Here is a 19,521-nt window from a genome sequence, read left to right on the forward strand (position 1 = left end):
GGTGATTTTGCCTGATGTTGTGTCACAATTGGTGTCACTTTTTTGACCCCTTCCTCTTTGTTTTGCAATTGGGCAACCTTAAGCACATCCTCTCGCCTATTGGCGGTGCTTTGCTTAAACCACGCCCACCTTCAACTCGTGGGGGGTGGCTAAAAGTTAGATGCGATACTCTACCAAAGATTGCTTTTTTGGACTCACAAAAACTTGATTACATTTGGCTTTAACGTACACTAATCCCTAAAACACACACAAGAAACACATTTATAGCCATAGATTTTACAACGGCTAGACATTACTTGACTAAATAAAGTTGCAGGACTGTTGTTGCACTATCCCTTTGTTTTCCCATTGGGCAACGACAAAGAAATAATCTCTGGCATTGGCAGAGTGTTGTATCAATCACGCCCACTGTTCGACAGCGGGAGGGGCTAAAAGTTAAACTAAACTTTTTTAGCAGAGTCAAGGTAGCCAACGTCAGGCCGGAAGCTCATACTTAAGTTAGAAAATATTGGAGCAAAGGGATACATTTTTGAGCTCATAAATACTGTTGAAATAATATCATCCTAAAAAACAACGGTGTGAGATTACACCAACCAAAAAAACACATTTAAAGGAGAAGATACTGTTAACGGCGAACAATTGACCGGAAGTTGTAGCTTTTCGCTTCCATCGCTTGACACAAAACTTTTTTCCCTCCCCCTCTTTGGTCTCTCACTCATGACCGCCTTCCTCCATCCAGCCGTCCGTCCATCTATTGTGGACTCGGAGCCGATGGGTAAACGGGTCCCGCTAGCTCGCCACGCCGAAGAAGAATGGAGACGGTGGAGCAGCTCGTCTCCTTCCACCACATTCAGGTGCAGCTGAGCGGGGGAGCACCGTGGGGCTTCACGCTCAAGGGGGGCTTGGAGCACGGAGAACCGCTCATCATCACCAAAGTAAGTTCATAATCGATACGATCAATAAGCGAAGCAGCGAAGTCTTCTGATGGGATGTTTTTTCGAAGGGTTGCGGGGGGTTCTGGTCTGTTTTTTTGGGGGGGTGGCTGTCTATGTTTCAGATTGGCAATGTACTGTGAGAGTTGCCGGAGCATATTCGGATCATCTTTGAAACATTTTAGAATTGTCATTTCTGTTGCTTAAAACAAAAAAAATGGCAACGCTACAAAAAAAGTAACACATTTGCCCCTGTTGGCAACAAAGAAATATTTTATCCCACTTTTATCTTAATGTAAACTAAGCTTTAAGTTAGAATTTCAAGTTGGACAGCTTGGCTTTTATTTTTCTTTTTTATATTTTGTCCACAAGATGGCACTACTTTTCCCATTTAAAGCATGCAGCATAATTTCTCACCTATTGCTGTTTTTTTACTGAAATGATAAGTGTGTGTCTATTCATGTTTGGAATAGTGCATATGTTAAAAAAAAAAGATATGTGTTTTCACTTGATCCATTTCTTGTATCCATTACAACACGCTAGGTCAGTTCCGCTTATGTCGCCAACCAATCTATGTCAAATAACTCATCAAGTCCTAGTCCACCATGTTCTTCTTACTAAAAAGTGCCTGCTGAAGTACATGGCACTTGCGGACTCCTATGTGTGTCGTGCGCCACACGTGCCCCCCACATACATAATTAGTGCGGCCAGCGCACGTTCAGATATTTTGTACGTCCTCCATGCATGTTGTGTAAGTCGGTCGTGCATTGCCCCATATGGCGAGCGTGCATCAAACAGTAATAATAAATATCACAGTACGTGACGTTGCAGAAGCTCTCTCATAAAAAAATTGCGAGTGGTGGAAGTGACGTGGGTCTCGTGCATGTGCAGAACTGATCGTGTTTCTGGCATGGATCTTACGTCGTTGGTACGTACAACGTACAGATTGTGCGCAGTTCTTGCTACCTTCATACAAAGCCCGCATGGAACGCAAGGTCAGTACGTTTACTGCAAGTTTGACGGATGTTGGTCTTACAACTTACGTGCATTGGCTGTACGAATGAAGCGACAGCTGTACGTCCGAGCAGCCTCAGATTTCGTGTGCCGTGCGCACGTTCAGCTTACAGGTTGTACGTTGGGTGCGCGGCGCTTACTGCTTCTTGGTCACCACAACTATGTTCTCCACGAACAAAAAAGATTTGGGGAAATTTAAAATTGGAGACCCATAGGGATCATTTTCAATGAAAATTAAAATGCATAAATGTGCACAAAGTGACTTCTTGTTCAGTGCAAAATAAGCTGTATGAACCTGGATTCTACACACATTTATTTATTTTTTTTAGATTGTTAGCCACTGGAAGAAAGATTTGCACACATGAAAGCTTTATTGTCATTATAGTCAAAACATGCAACGAAAATACAGCAACAGATTGAGTTTCATTGCTTATGTCAGTCAGCCAGTCCGAAGGGTGTCGACATAAGCGGGTTCCATTGTCTTCTTTAAAATCAATTTTTACTCCTGTATTCATGATTTCATTAGCAAATAAACTGTCCATCCATTATTTCTAAATTCTTTGTTCTTTTCTTTCCGTATTAGAAAATGGGAACATATAAAACACATGACGTGAACGGACAGACATGACTAATAAAGGCTGAGACATGGTTGCTTCCTACTTCTTTTCAGGCATATTGAGTTGCAGGTTTGGAAAAAAACTAAACCATTGCCATTTGTTTATTGCACAGGTAATAATTAACATTGGATGTGTATATTTCAGGCTGAATTTTTTTATTTAAAAGATTGTCTTGTTTAAAGTGGGAACAACTGAATATATGACGAGAGTTACAGCGGTTTCTGGGTTTCTTTGTCTTTAGGGTAAAATGTGCGAGTGAATTTTAAGGATATTCATGATCTCTTATGGCATTTGTTGTGTTTGCAGGATTTAAGTGAATACTTTGCTTGATGGGTTTCTTGAGTGTGGGCAATGCTTTTTGGCACGTTAAGTGTCATTGTATTGAAATGTAATTGCATCGCACGTTAATCAAAACATTCTGAAAAAGGCAGGGAAGGGGGAGGAGGTAGATTTTATCTTGTGCTGTGTAGAGGCAGAAGGGGGTGTTATTTTCACGCTGTTTGAAATAAGTGTAATTCTTGGTGTGTGTTCTCCCCGGGGTGTCCTGCTTTTTCTGCCCATGTGTATTAAGTGACATGCTATACACGCTCGCTATCCTCTTCTTGCCCACTCTATGGCATACCTTCTTCATTCACTAGGCCACCATGGCGGCAGGGCAGTGGAAAAGCATGGCTCATTCATCTGCAAACACAGCCACTGGGAAAATGTGACTGGAGGAGGAGACGATAAAAATCAAGGTTTTTTTTGTGTCCGGTGGCTACGTAAAGCTCACACACACAATGAAGCAGCTCATGGCGCTGAGTGCTGGAGTGTTTAATGATTAAGTGTGAGTCCTTCAAGGCAAGAGTGTGTGAGGTGTTCTGGTTTTGTGAGCTTTCACAAACACATAACAAACATGGTTAGACCACCCTTACTGATGACGACGACTCCACACTCACAACTAGCAAGCCATTGTGTATCTGCAGCTGGAGGCACGTGCATGTGCAGAAATCTTGCTATTTTTCAGGACCACAATGTGCGTGCTTGCGTGTGTATCTGAGCACACGCCCGGCCGGCTCTTTGAGGGTGCATGCACACTTCTCAAGGGGGAAGGGTAGCCTCCTTGCGCCAAGACAGCAGAGCGATACGAACCATTTGGTCAACATTCCACCAGGAGCATAACGAATTACTCCTCCAAAGTGTGTGTGTGTTCATATACTGTCTATGACTTGTGTGGTGCCCCCAATGTGTTCAAAATGCTAGCATAAATAATATAATAATGCAGATATCTTCAAAGTTTTATAATCATTAGACAAATGGTCAAATAATGACTTATGGACAATTAGTGGATAAGTCCATGAGGTGTCCGTGCAAAGATTTTTTGGTTGATGGCCGCCATGTTTTTCAACCAAATTTTACACACGCGTTTATCAATCCACCAAACGTTGGGACCTATAATATTTTTTCAATTCTTTTTTGTTTTTTTTACCATTTACACTTATTTTACCAGCATAGAGTTTGTACTTTTGTGACAGTAAATAAAATGTCTGTTAAGTAAATGCAAAAATGCTTACATTTATTGATGCAATATATCATTGGCAAATTATGCCAAGTATTTCAGAAACTGATGCAGCTTGGCTAACTTTTCTAATGGGATGTCAGCCTCTGCACACACAAAATCCTCAACAAACTGTAATGCCCATGCTTGTGGTTAAGGAAGACGTAGTCCCCAATGCAATTCCAATTGCGTTATTAACATAAGATATTTTTAATTAGACAGTATGTGGGGAACAGCGCTCTTATTTTGAAGGCCGGAAGTGTGTTGCGTGTGTTGAGAATGTTTGTTGACGGTTAAGACGAGCTGGGAGCAAGAGTGAACATGCCTCTTGTCCCTATTCCACTCAGAGCTTGCAGGACATCAGCGGGCATCGTAAAACGCTCGTTTGCATTAACAAGCGGTAAAAGACAACACGGTGTTAACACACTCATAGAGCCTGAGTTGCACGCACGCACATGCTCTAAACTAAGCTAACCCCTCCGTCTTCCATTCACGCTCTGTAAGAGAGGAGTTTCGAAGTTTTTTTCGCCAACTTTTGCCGGTGTTCCAGGTTGCCGTTTCGACATGTTTGGTTTGTGTTTGTGATGAGATTCCGCCATGATGGAGCAGTCTGCCAGGGAAATGCTTCCCCACACAAACGTTCCTTCTCCTCATGATGACAGCATTTCATTCACGTTATGTCAATTTCCGTGAGATTACGCGTTTAACAGTAGAAAATGAAGAAATTATAGATAGAAAAAATTATGCATGGAAAATCTGACTTACGGGGTTTAATAACAACGCAACCATGTGGTGTATTTGTCAGAAAAATAATAGCACAATCTAGTAGGAGTGCACGTTTTGACAAATTTTTACCTTTTGTAAAAGGGTGTGTTGAAGACAGGCGTTCCCCAACAAGATGTCTTCAGTCCAGAGGTTTTGCATCTCTCTCTCTCCTCATTTTCTCTCTGTCATGCTTTATCAGACCTTCCAGGAATTTGCTATGTCACGATTGTACCAATTCATGCAAATTCAACCAATCCCCGCAAAAAAATGCGCGGCCTTGCAAGCTTGTCTAATACCTGCAACTTCCCCGCATATTTTGGCTAATCGTCATCATTTTCACTAGGTTTGTGAACAATGAACCGATGCGACCGAATATCCGGTTTGACAAGCGAGAGATGCGGCTGCGTTGGGTGTAGCTTCCCTGGCTCAATAAGGATCAGCCATAAATCATTCGATTAATCGATTGTAAAGACATTCACTGGGTATCGCAAGACTAGCAACCGGTTGACAGGGAGTCTCCTAATGCTAGAGCCTGGGCTGCCAGCCAAACGACTGTTGCACATGCTCCGTAGCTTACCATGACTGAAGACGAGTATGGATGTACAGTAAATAGAAGCAACGTGCTAACTAGTCACCGGGAAAGATTTTCAACACATCAGCAAAACATACGTACATTATAGAGATACAATGTGTCTTATTTATTATGTATTATGTAAAACTAAGACAGGAACATCGAATTAAAAGCAATGAAATAAATAGACCCACCATCCACCAGTACGAGCCTGGAGTTTTTCAGACAGGTGCACCACACAAATCTGTACATTAGTACTCAATAAGGTCATCAAATCGTACCTTTATGCATTCCCACATAGTATCAGCATCTGGGACCAAATACTAGGTGAAAGAAAAACGGGAAAATACAGTATAATAGAGTAAGTTAGATGGGCTGTTGAACAAACTGGGACAGGTTGCTGCTCACAACAAGCAACATAAAAACTGTGGGATTTGTGACTGTATGTTCTTTTTTGAATAAAATAATGTCCCATATTTCCAAAATTGATATCCAGTAACATAAAATGTGATGTTATTTACATCACTTTTTTTTTTTTGTCATTGCGCCTGAAAGTTTCCTGCGACCCGGTGGTTAGGGACCCCTGCCTTACAGCATGCTTGGGGATATGATGTGCTCTTTTGAAAATACTGTAAGAATGCCACTTTCATAGAACTGGCTTCTTTATTTTATAATGTAAGATTGATGTCTACATCAACAAATGCAACCGTGGAATCGTATGTATCAGTATACTCTGTATCAAATCGTATTGAATCGTTTAATAGACAGGGAAGAAACAGCAACGTGTAACAATATCTCAACAATTTTTGCTCTAATGGCACAACTCTCGCACACACTAGCTCCTTCAGTCATCAGTCATCTTCTCATCGCTAGCAAAAATCAATGCATTGCTCTCAACAGTTCCCCAGTGTTCTCAACAAAAGCGGGGTTTAAATTACATGCAGTTGTTGTATATTGTTGTAAACGCCACCTTGTAAAAAATAATTGCCCGACTGATTTTTTTGACAAAAATGATTTTTGCCTAAATCAACTCCTTATGATGCTGCCCACCTATGGTAAAATCGCCGCCGTCCGCTGTTTAACAGATCATGTTGACTGTACACTTGTATGTGGCCTACGTCGAGAGTGTGACTTAGGCATGTGGCTCAGGTTTTTTTGTTGAAAAATGTACATAGGCAGTTATTTTAACAAGGTGACGGCAAGTGGGTTCAACATACGGCAAGGCCTATTCCACATGCAAATCTTTTATGAACAACCACATAAGGTAACTTTGACCCTTCCGGTCCGTTTGGTAACACTGCCGTTCGGCAACTGGCAAAGTCCAGCCTTCAAAATAAAAGCATGACAGTAAAATATACACCATTACACCACATAAACAAAGGTTTACGATTGACATGCACTTTTCAAGCGTAAAACATACACATAAAAGTCTGCAACATGTGGATGACAGAGCAGACAACAGACAACAAGGGAGCCTATTACAGTTAATAATAGTTATTATTAGAATTCAGAATTTTAACAGTACCTTAATTTGACAGTGATTTCAGAGAATGTGCTTTTACTGCCATCCAGTGTGTGTGCTTGTTAGTTAGGGTTTTGTTACACTGTTAATAAAACAAGTAACTCATCCATATTTCTATTCCAAACTATGCACACATTTGTGTGTAAATAAAGCATATTTTGTTAGATTTATTAAATCCTGTGCTTTTTGGGGTTAAGGTGACAAAGAACACTTAAAACATTGACAAACACATTCATAAATCACAAGCTGATAGAGTGTTATTGAAAAAAATAAACCATAAATATAATAGCCACCCATCCATCCATTTTCTATGCCGCTTGTACTCACTAGAGTCGCAGGTATGCCGGAGTACCCGAAGAAAACCCACGCACACACAGAGAGAACATGCAAACTCCACACAGATTCCCAAACAGAGGTCTGAACCCAGATCTTCCCTATCTCTTGACTGTGTGGCTAACATGCTAACCACTAGGCCACCGTGCAGTGAAATATAATAATAACCCATCCATCCATCCATTTTCTATACCGCTTCTCCTCTTTAGGGTCGCGGGGGCATGCTGGAGCCCAGCTGACTTTGGCCGACAGGCGGGGTACACCCTGGACTGGTCGCCAGCCAATTGCAGGGCACATATAGACAACCATTCACACTCACATTCATACCTATGGACAATTTAGAGTTGGCAATTAACCTAACATGCATGTTTTTGGATGTGGGAGGAAACCGGAGTACCCAGAAAAAAACCCACACACGCACGGGGAGAACATGCAAACTCCACATAGAAATGCCCAAGGGAGAATCGAACCTAGGATTGATCTCCAGACTGTGACTGTGTTGGCCAACATGCTAACCATTAGACCACCGTGCGGCATAATAATAACCACAATATAAAAATAACAATAAGCATAAATAAACCACCGTAAACCATTGCAACTTTTGCTGCAACTTTTTTGAAAAACGCTGCCACAAATTCAGCCATTTTAAGCCGGAACAATCACAAAAAAAGCCTGCAAAATCCTGGAGGGACTGCTTTATGTCGACACCGCTGACAGAAATCCCGGGATTTTGCCAAAGAATGTTTGGACATGTGGTGGAAGGTGGACATCCCATTGCCACCCCGTGTGTGTGTGTGTGTGTGTGTGTGTGTGTGTGTGTGTGTCTGCGTGTGTCTGCGTGTGTGTGTGAGAGAGAGATTTGGAGTCTACATTCCAGTAAAGGTAGTCTCCAGTAAGAGTTTCTTCACAGTGGGGGATAGATGAGGATGCCATCAGATAGAGATGCAATTGTCCACAATGTGTGTGTGTGTGTGTGTGTGTGTGTGTGTGTGTGTGCGTTACTGTCCTGACTAAGCAAAAACACATGTTGTGTAGCAGGAGAACTGATGAGCCAGAGAACAAATGTTCATGCTGCAAACAAAGAAGAACTGAGTGTTTTTGGTGTGTGTGTGTGTGTGTGTGTGTGTGTGTGTGTGTGTGTGTGTGTGTGTGTGTGTGAGACAATATCCCCAAACTAATCTCAACAAATGCATCCTGACTGGACTGATTTGTTGTTGTGTGTGTGTTGTGCATATAGTGTGATTACATTCAACTCTGTGTCCAGACGCTGCCGAGAGGAAAGTGCCTAAAGCTGCACAGATTACAGATAGAGACATTCCAACCACGCCCACACACGTGCACGCACACACAAACACACACACGCACACACCCCCACACGCTCACACACACTACCAGAGGTCAGAAGTGCTCCCTAATAACACGTACTAAAGGCAATAGTCCAAACAAATGTCTGACAAAAATGACATTTTATGCATCTCATTAGAATGACTCAAACGTGGATAAAATGTAACTTTATTTCATGGTATCCTGAGCATATAAAGTATACTGTACTGTTAGGTGGTGGAGGTCAAAGGTGTATGAAATGAAATGATTGCTGAAAATGTTACGTTATGTTATGACTCACCAACGCAAACAGCCACACTTTAACTTAGTTTCCGGTCTATTAGAAGGCCGCAATACACATGCCTCCGTTTCATGTTTACAGTCTATTGCCACTTTCAGTGTAACACACACACATGCGCATTCCTGGTTGCTGTGCGGTGCACACTTGTGGCCGAGTGTGGCAAGGCGACGCGAGGTTGAGGTAAAAAATGACACAAAACACTCTTTGTGCGCTCTTATTTTATCCTGTCGTCACTCCGCTGCCCTTGGTGGAACAGAAACACCCCCCGCTCCTGCCCCGTGGTCTAGTACAGTCATGGGAGATACTTTTGGGAATAGTATAGTATTTTCCAACAATTTTAAATAAGTGTCAGACGTGCCACAATAGTTTTGTCTAATTTGTGTGTCTGTAGCTTTAATGCTAATGAGCTGTGTTTGTCCACAAGTGTGTGTCTCCAAGAAGCGCGATTATGTACTTTATCTACTTTTTACTCGGGATGTCCTGATCCGATCTTCAGATTCGGGATCGGCTGCCGATCCACTGTATTTTGAAGATCGGATAATATCGGCTTCCGCCACGAGATCGGGATGATCCGTTTGACGTATCTCGTTAGTAACTCTGAGCAACACTTCAACATGGCAGGTGCAGTAATGCGCCTCAGAGCTGGTTGCCACTCAAGCTCCGCCACCTGCAAGAAGAAGAAAACGCAACACTTCCATGGAAACATGTCCGCGGTGTACCGTGGTGAAGTTAGTTTCACCTTGGACATTCGGCTCCGTAGCTACAGCGGTAGTTCCGTCTCACTGTGCCTGGACTGCTGTGTCATTGTGCAGGGAGCTCACAGGCAGTGGCGGAGCTACGTGGTGGCCAGTGGTGGCCCTTGGTCACTCCTCCGGCCACCCCACTGGTCATGTAAACATTTCAGGTATCAAATTATTGCCACCCCTATATGAGTAATGGTCTCATGTTGGCCACCCCAATGAAAAATTTCTGGCTCTGCCACTTTGTGAACACTTAAAGCGCACTTAATGCACACTTCAAGTATGCATTCGCTAGCTGTGTGTGTCGTGTGCTACATGATGGAATACTGTCGTTGTGCCTGTTGTGTATAAAAGACTATCTGATGTCAATTTCAAGGAGCTATTGGGGAGCTATTGTTTTATATCTTGTTTCCACAGAAGATGAAATGTGTTACTCTTGTGCTAACTAACAATGCTTTGAAGAACATTGCATTGAAGTGCAATTTGGTAACTAAATATGATTAATTGTTTTTATTGTTGTCTGTGGTTTTTATTGAAGTGGTTTTTTTGTTAACACAGACAGGATCTGTTTTTTATTGTTTTTGTTTATGATTGTGGTTTTTATTTATGTGCGTTTTTTCTAAAAGAGACTGAAAGTCCATTTTATTGTCATTGTTTTGTTTGTTTATTATTTTGTTTAATTTATTTTTTTTTTAAATGCTCTTGACATTCCAATTACAATATTAAATGCTTTTTAGAAACTAAACTTTATTGCTTTTTAACGGTGTACTCGCATTATTATGCCATATATTATCATTACATTAGTAAAAAAAAATTTAAAAATAATGTTGACAATAATATTGTTTATCAGAAATAATTTGTTGGACAATTATCGTCCAGCAAAATTTGTTAGCGTGACAGGCCTACTGAAGCTCCATGCACACTGCAAACTACAATTACAGTGAGCAGCGATCGCTGCTAATCTAGCCCTGCGAAGCCTGCTTTTTTATTTGTAACAGTGGTTGGTGTATACATGCATACATGTATCATGTCCATGAAAAAGGATTTCTCTTTCATTATGTCATAAAAACCCATCTGAGCGCCTCTCCTCTCAAAAGTGGAGCAAACCACTGAGGGAGCTGATAGATTTTTCTCACGTTTGGTGCTCATAAACAAACTCTAGGGACACACATTACTGTTAGAACATCATTAAATTTTGCATAATAGGGGACTATTAGATGGGATTTCTGTGGGTTGGAAGTGGGGAAAGGTGGAGCCGTGTGCTCAAGCTGTTTATTCATCAAAACATTTTAGTGGTTTTGGTTTCCTGAAAGTTGATTAAACATGCAGAAAGTTGAAATTCTGTGCGCTTTTTCCTGGTTGTAATTCATTTAGCTCTCAGCTCTGATGTGGGATGAGAAAGTCCAGGATTGTCGTGTTTAGGGGGAAAAAACTCTCTGGTCTGGCAGGCAGCACAGGGTTTTAGTGCACATTAAGTTAATGTGTCACCGTGTACACACACACACACACACATGCATGCACACACACACAGTCTTTGATTTATGACATTGATGGATCAATCTGGTTCCACACCACTCCTGCCAGACTGTGGACCTTTCAACCTTTGCCATTGTCGGCGTTGGTCATCGGATCTAACATCCTCCGTACTCCACCAGAAGTGTGTGTGTGAGTGCAGGTCTCCACAATGTGACAAAAGTATTGGGACAAAGTCCACCTACAGCAAGACGCAAAGACATGCTGATGATGTCTCATAAGAAGTCATTTATTTTGTCTCCTGCTCTGTGTGTTATCCTTGTATGTGGTCTCAGGGTTACCCTGCACTTCTGACACATTTTAATTTCGCCTGAATTATTTAGTCTTATTCCGAGAATGAAGCTAACAAAAATATACTGTACACATGAAGAGACCTGCAGTGTAGTGGACATACCACATTTTAAATAATTATTGAAGCGGCTCCGCTACAAAAACAAGCACAAGAGCCACGCATGCTTGAATGAGGGTTTTAAGTTTCTTCAGTGTCACAGTGGACAAAGTGAAAAGTCAGCATTGCAACTTATGGGGCTTGCCTTGTCAAGACCACGGGTGTTCACATAAACCTAAAGAAATGTGGTACATGCTAAAAATGTGTGATGTTACGACTTAAGGGCACCAAGCAGCAAAATGCAAACACTTCAGTGGTATGTAAAAACACTCGTCCTCAAGTTGCAACAAAACGTGCAGTGTTGACCCCACTCTCGTTTGTTCACATGACAATGTTACTTCATGTGGCCGCGCTTTTACTGAAATCCCTTCAAACCAACATGTTCCTCCATCAGCACCTTCTGCTACCCAGAAAAGACTCCTCTATCTGGGTCATCTGGGTTTTCTCCACCAAAGAGACCCCTCCAGGACAGCAGATCCATTGGATTGGGTACCCTTACAATCAGACGTTGCTTTTACACATGTAGCTACTCCTTGGCCTATGAGCGTGGGAGCTTTTCCTTTTTCCATCATGGGTTGTTCCCCTCCCTCCTTTTCCCGCCCTGATAAAGAAGCCCTTGTGTGAGCGTGGGTGTTAGGAAGGGAGGAGAACCTCACACGGTTCCGAGTGGAGGGCAGAGGTCCAGGCCAGAAAGTGAATGGAGAAGTATGCAGATGTTTCCCTCCTTGTTCAATCAGGAAGATTCAGATGAAGACAGAAAATTATCCCCAAAATGTACACTGGCATGGATGACTTACATGTAATACAGATACAGTGGAACCTCAGTTTTTGTTAATTATCAGTTCCAAAAGGTCTGACAAAAACCGAAACGAATGAAAACTGAACCATTCTTTCCCATAAGAAATATGTAAATCCAATTAATTTGTTCCAGACACCCAAAAATATTAATACAAAACACATTTTACAGCCATACTACTATGAGAATGCTCGATCTCGTCCGATCTTGGAAACTAAGCAGGGTCGGGCCTGGTTAGTACTTGGATGGGAGACCGCCTGGGAATACCAGGTGCTGTAAGCTTGGGGCGCACGGTGGCCGAGTAGTTAGCATTTTGGCCGCACAGTCAGGAGATTGGAAAGACCTGGATTGGAATCTCCGTTGGGCATCTCTGTGTGGAGTTTGCATGTTCTCCCCATGCGTGCGTGGGTTTTCTTTGGGTACTCCGGTTTCCTCCCACCTTCCAAAAAAATGTTAGGTTAGGTTAATTGGTGACCCTAAATTGTCCATAGTTATGAATGTGAGTGTGAATGGTTGTTTGTCTGTATGTGCCCTGCGATTGGCTGGTGACCAGTCCAGGATGTACCCCGCCCAAAGTCAGCTGGTATAGGCCCCAGCATGCCCCCGTGACCCTAATGAGGAGAGGCGGCATAGAAGATGGATGGATGGATATGGTTTTCAAAAAAAGTCGAAATGATCAATTATCGTCGATAAATTTGAGCACAGAGCCCTGCGATTGGCTGGTGACCAGTCCAGGGTGTACCCCGCCTCTCGCCCAAAGTCAGCTGGGATAGGCTCCAGCATAGTCCCACGATCCTAATGAGGATAAGCGGCATAGAAAATAGATGGATGGATTTTTACTGAGAATAATTACAGTTTTACACTCCGAAAACAATACAAAATAATTAAATGATGAATGAAATGTATAAATTAACATTTAAGGGGATAGTTTGGATTTTTTGACATGAAGTTGTATGACATCTCCATCAGCATTGTAGTCCATTAACAGCGACTTAGCCCCCACTTGGTCTTGGTCCAACTTGGTAGTTCCGGTTAGGTGCTGGGGACCGTTAAGTAAAGAGTTTGGCTTCGCAAAACAATATGCATTCAAAAGATTAATACATTTGCATCACAACAATGCCTTCTCAAAAAAATCTAACCTCACAAAACTCTCTGCGTTATATTTGTCTCCCGCCGCATACCTGCACACTGGGATACGGCGTCATATCCAAATCCAAACTATCCCTTTAACAAGACTTGTTGGTGATGACAGGAGAGAGGAGGGAATGGGAAGGGAGGGCCACGCAGACGCTGTTTCATTCTACCTATTTACAAACTTAGCTTTAAATAGTGGACGCACTTGAAATTTCAAGTCAATCCAATTTATGGAGTTAAACTTTGGGTTATAATAACATGTGGTGTATATGTCAGAAAAATAATTGTAAAATAATTGCACAGGCAACACAGTAGCGGTGCATGTTTTGACAAATTTTCACCCTTTTGTGTATAGCGGTTCAGGAGTATAACAACATAGGCTTCTTTTGCTCACCTGTTTGCTTTGTTTGCCAGCTTGTTATAGCACTTTCATGAGATTACTTTAAGACACTGTTTTTGACCTTAGGGTCTGGATAAAATTATTTTTTTAAGGTATCAGTGCATATTTTTTCCTGGATGCAAACTACTCTTACACAGGGAAGAGTTTGTAAGAAAGCAGAATTGGTCTCAGACTTTGACCTCCTTTTTGGAGAGTGAGTCAAAGACACAAATGAGTCAGACTCTGGAAAATGAGCCTCTTGCATACAGGATCCAATGAAATGGGAGAAAGGATTCCACCTTCAACCTACTCTGTGGTATCCCAAAAGATTCCCAAAGAATCCCAAAGATTCAATCGGTATCCCAGAGCAGTGTTCGGGAGCAGAAGGCCAATCGGACAAAAAGAATGGATCATGAGGCTGGTGTGCAGTGGGGGGTAGCCTGCGTCTTTGTCCTGGAGGGTGTGGCCACATAGAGCCATGCTGAATCATGTCAACTTGATGGCTCTTTTTAGTGCAGACTTGGAACGCTGTAGGTCAGTGGTCCCCAATCTTTTTTGACTCACGGACCAGCTTGTGTTCCCACAAGTCTCCCGTGAACCGGGGGTGGGGTGGGGGGGGGTTCGTACATTATAGCGATCTAATTTATCTTATTTATTATGTATTGTGTAAAACGAAGACATGAACAACATCTGAATGGCAACCCACCATCCACCAGTTCAAGCCTGGAGTTTTTCCAGAGGGATTATTACATCGCTGTTTGACGTGTGTGGTAAAAGGCAGTGTGCTAGCATGAATTAACGTGAGACAAATGTGCACATTAGCACTCAATAAGTCATCAAAACTTACCTTTATGCATTCCCACATAGTATCAGCATTTGACACCAAATACGAGGTGCTACTTAGTTCTTAAACTTCTTGAGCTTGTTTCTTTAAAAAAAAAAGAAAAAAAAAAGTGTAAGACGTGCGCTGCAGACTTCATAGTGATCTATTGCTATTGTCATGTACCAGCGTAAAAAACACTCTTGCTTTGGTAGTGGTCAACGCCCAAAATCCAGTCTTAGGGGCTGTCCACAGAAACGTTTTCAGGTCAAATTGGCCACGTATTTTATTCTTTCAGCCTTTCATCCACACAGAAACTAAGTTCTGAGTGTCCTGAAACGGTATTTTTTTAAAACGGCATCCATTGTTGTTGTTGCTGTGTAGACAACTGAAACGTCTGTTTTCTGAAAACGATGACATCACCGCCTTGTCTCCGTCATGTGACCAGAAGTGATAAGCCGACAAAATATCTGAATACTTCGACTGCCAAGACTCACCTGCTGGTATTTTTTGTCTTACACTCCAAAGTGACTCACAGAAGTATTTCCACTTCGTCGTCAATCTAGACCAGTGGTGGCCATTACGTCGATCGCAAGCTACCGGTAGATCGCCAAGGTAGTTTGGGTCGATATCGTAAACGTCACATTGTAGATGTCATACGACATCAGTCAGCTGACATTAAGCTCTCCTCCTGATTTGCTCTTGCTCCCCCGCTGCGTTTCAAGCACACGGAGATGCAACTTTCATCTTTATTATTCTCATTACTGATAAACTAACTCAGTGGTAAGATACTTTTGTCTATAACAAAATGTATCTGTTCACTTGTAGCGGCTATTTATATAGAAACAAAAGTGTACTGTTTGATGGCTTTGCTTGGCGTCATGAACTCCACTATAGAAATCCGTGTTTTCTACATGTCCGCTTCTTAAACTATTATTTCATGATGAAATGGAAAATGTGCACATTGCTGAAACCTTTTTAATATGTTGCCTTGACTTCGGATGCGTTGTCTTTTGCATAATAATTTTAAATTCTGGTATATCGGTAGTGTTTGGCAGCAAATGCTAACTGGATGTAATACATGAACTGTGTGCCCTCATGAACGTTACATAGCTATTTTGACTGACATATTACCAGTACTCAGGTTATGTACACAACTATTGAGGAATTATGTGTAATTGTCTTTATTGCCATATTGAGTATAATTATATCAATTACTTTAATTACCTGTAAACTTTGAAAATGTGAAATACTTAATTCATATTTACAATAGTATTTCAAAGATTACCGGTTACATTTTATATATGTTATGTTTTATAGAAAGAAGTAGTTCATTTGGAATTGTAACTTGCATGCTGAAAAAGTGTGTGCACCCCTGATAGACATGTATAACGTACACAAATACATACTCAGATTTTTTTATAAATATAGTAAATATACATATTTTCTATATTTATAGTAAGAGGTAGGTCTTTGGGGCTTGGTCATTTTAAAAGTAGCTTGCAGGCTGAAAAAGTGTGAGTATCCCTGATCTAGACAAGTGTTGACTTTATGCACATACGTTCTTTCTTCTTCTATAGTTTCGGTGTCATATAGTTCTGTCTGCGCGTGTGTTTACAGCGCCACAGGTTGGTGTACCTTATGTATAACATCAGTTTCACCCAGTGATACGTTCCCGTCTGGATGCAACTATTTACTAATTCGACACAGTATGGGTGCAAATTTTTTTAAACCCGCCAAAAAAATAATCATAGGAAGGTTTCCATTTGGTCAGACAAGTCATTGGATGGGACTGGCAACAACGTCTTCAATGCCATTATAGAAAGTTCTGGATAGTTCCTCTTAGCTTTAATCCAAAATGACAAAACGTCAAACTTCTGCCCACACACAACACACAAGGGACTTGCATTAACATGCCCGGAAGACAAAAACCCCTATTTAAAGTAGCTGCTGTCATAATGTGTGTTGAATTTTTGCTTTCTTTTCTCCCTATTGTCCTCATTGGCCTGGGAAGGTTTTCAGCAGCCCCACTGAGAAAGCTTCTTAATGTCATTTATCTCTTCACTGGCCAACTCTGACCCCAAGGTGAGGTCAGAGTAAAATAACCTGATTGTATACTATTATTCAAATGAAAGAAATATCACATTATTTCCAAATTGATATCCAGTAGATCCCCCGCTATTTGTAGGGATTACATTACAAGACCCCCTGCGAATGAAACGCAAATAATAGACACACCCATAAAAAGCCCTAATAATATATATTTTTCATACGCTGAACACTGAAATATGTCATTTCATGCGTTATTAAACACATTTTCAATTACTCATTAAGAAACAATTCCAGGCATGCAGTATACAGTATAGTGCTTCCAAAACGTGCAGTTACACATTATCACATCTTGTCAAAGTGTCTTCCTGCTGTCAAATCTTGAGTGAACTTTAAGCGCCCTCTGCTGGATTCATAGCTGCAGCACTTGTCCCCCCTACCCGAAACTGATCTGAAACTGTTATGCTTTCAGATTTGCGTTTGGGAACCCTTGTAATGAACAACCCTAAAGTGAAAAGGGCACGTACTACCAGTTTGTTGCCATGTGTGCGTACACATAGCACACCTCCAGACTTTCTCAAAGCAAAAGTAGTAATTTTCTCGGCCTCAACCTCACACTAATGTGAGGTTTCACTCACTGCCTTTGCATGCTGAGGCACCGTCTTGCACCCCATCCACACACACACACACACACACACACACACACAAACACACACACACACGTGTGCAGTACATCCACATTTGAGTAAGTCATGCTGTTTAATGTAGGAGCGCAGTGTGTTCATCGTCTGTCGAAGCAAATACGCATTCTCGTCAGAGTGATGGCGATTGTTTGCGATGAAAGAGCCTCTTGTTAAATAGTTGTGTGTGCGTGCGTGCGTGTTTGTGTGTGTGTTAGGTGATAGCTGAGTGATGACGGCTTGTGGCCAATGTGGGGCTTTCCCGACCTTTCCAGGGCACAATCACAGGCAGCGCGCCACTAGACACACACACAAATGAAGTGAATTCACCACTTGGATATAAAAATAAAAGGGTGTGTCTGACCTGTGCATGTGTGTTGGTGTGTGAGACTGTGTTTTAAGCGCACAGAGAGGCTATTCTTCTCTGTCTCACCAATGTGACCTCACCCTGTCTGGGTGTGCAGACACACGCACACACACACGCACACACACACACATACTTCGGAAAGGAATGTGATGAGTTTCTGCGCTATATTAAGAGATGCACTTCAAGGAAGTGCTGCCATGGAGACAGAGACAGCTTTTGCAGGGCGTATGCACACTAGGCCAGTAGTACCACACCTTAAGTCTGGCACGATTTGAAGTGTGGGTGCTCTGATCCACGCTCAAGTTTAGCACACTTCCCCTCCTTTGGCACAATTGGAAGAGGTGAACCATGGCACAGCATGATTGCGTGAACATGCATGCATGCAGCGTAGCCGCGGCATGAAATGGCTGCAGTATCATCGCTTCTCACGGGATCTTAATGATAACCAACGCATTTCATAATAGAAATAAATAGAAAGACTCAAAATAATCCCAAAGTGAAAACAAGTTGCACGCTTGCTCACTACATTCATGTGCAGTCACGTGTCATTTAATTATGATATCTCTCTTCTCTCAAGTATTTAATGACAGCTGCCACATAGCATAATAGAAATAATCAGAGCGACTTCATATAAGACTGGAAATAATCCGCAAAGTCAGTGAAATTGCAGTGCGTCATCAGAACAGAAATGATTGCACAAGCAGGAGATGGAGGGGGAATTGTGCCCAAGTCTGGCACGGTGTGAATACGCCCTTAATTCCTCCTGAGTTTGCCCTCCAACTCATCTGTCTTCTCCCCCATTTAGATTGAGGAGGGAGGGAAGGCGGCCCAGTGCAAGAAGCTCAAAGTGGGCGACGAGCTCATCAACATAAATGGCTCTGCCCTCTACGGCAGCCGCCAGGAAGCGCTCATACTCATCAAAGGCTCCTACAGGATACTGAAACTCGCCGTCAGGAGGTAAGCTCATCTGGCGAATACTCCAGTGTCTGCCAGCCACCTTCCTTTTCTCTGGAAAGGGACAGGATGTGTGTTGGGGTGGGCGGGGCTGAGAATCTTCTGGCCAGGAAGTAACCTTTGACCTTCAGGTGTCGGAGCTGATAACCTCTGGTGACAAGCAAAGAGGGTCTGGTGCGTTATCTTTTTACAGGGTTAAAAAAAGTGCAGAGTAGCACAGCTGATGAATGACACTCAACACACAATCTAATTAAATCCAATTTCAAAGCAACATGGTGTATTTAATAGTGTGGTTGTAGTTTGCAGTGTGGCCAACTAAAGTACCCAAGATATTAGTTATTAGAATACAGTAGATCAGTGCTATTCCTGAGGGTTTCTTTCCAAGACCCCCAATGAATGACAGAAAACGCGCACCCATTAAAAGCATTAAGGAAAAGCATTAAAAAATAGGCATTTTTTAGGGATCTCCAATAATACCTGGAGGACATGTTATAATAGTTGACTGATTGATCATGATTTTTTTTACACACTATTTTGTTGAGACAAAATGTTTAAAATAAATATAGCACTTTCAGTATAACTTACATTGCATATACTATAGTAGCAGTAGTTACAGTACACATAGTATTAGTAGTCTTATATTCGCTGAATTGCTGTAAAAGAAGCTTAACATGTTCATTCATTGCGCAAGATGTGACCTCGTATTAGTTTGAGGGAAGAGCTACTGTCAATATCTGTATTGGTAACAAAGTGCTGAACAATATCA

At 41.9% G+C, this 19,521-nt stretch overlaps 1 protein-coding gene and 1 pseudogene across 1 annotated transcript in view; both read left to right on the forward strand.

The window, feature by feature from the left end:
* Nucleotides 1-690: 690 nt before the first annotated feature.
* shroom4 (shroom family member 4) overlaps nt 691-19,521 on the forward strand; it is a 38,288-nt gene continuing 19,457 nt past the window's right edge. The window contains exons 1-2 of the mRNA XM_054753583.1: nt 691-935; nt 18,607-18,758. Coding sequence (XP_054609558.1) covers nt 813-935; nt 18,607-18,758 — 275 coding nt within the window. The 5' untranslated portion in view covers nt 691-812. The remainder of the gene's footprint in view (nt 936-18,606; nt 18,759-19,521) is intronic.
* On the forward strand, nt 12,536-12,654 carry LOC129168568 (5S ribosomal RNA; annotated as a pseudogene).

Source organism: Dunckerocampus dactyliophorus, chromosome 15 (genome assembly GCF_027744805.1).
Source record: "Dunckerocampus dactyliophorus isolate RoL2022-P2 chromosome 15, RoL_Ddac_1.1, whole genome shotgun sequence".
Classification (NCBI taxonomy): domain Eukaryota; kingdom Metazoa; phylum Chordata; class Actinopteri; order Syngnathiformes; family Syngnathidae; genus Dunckerocampus; species Dunckerocampus dactyliophorus.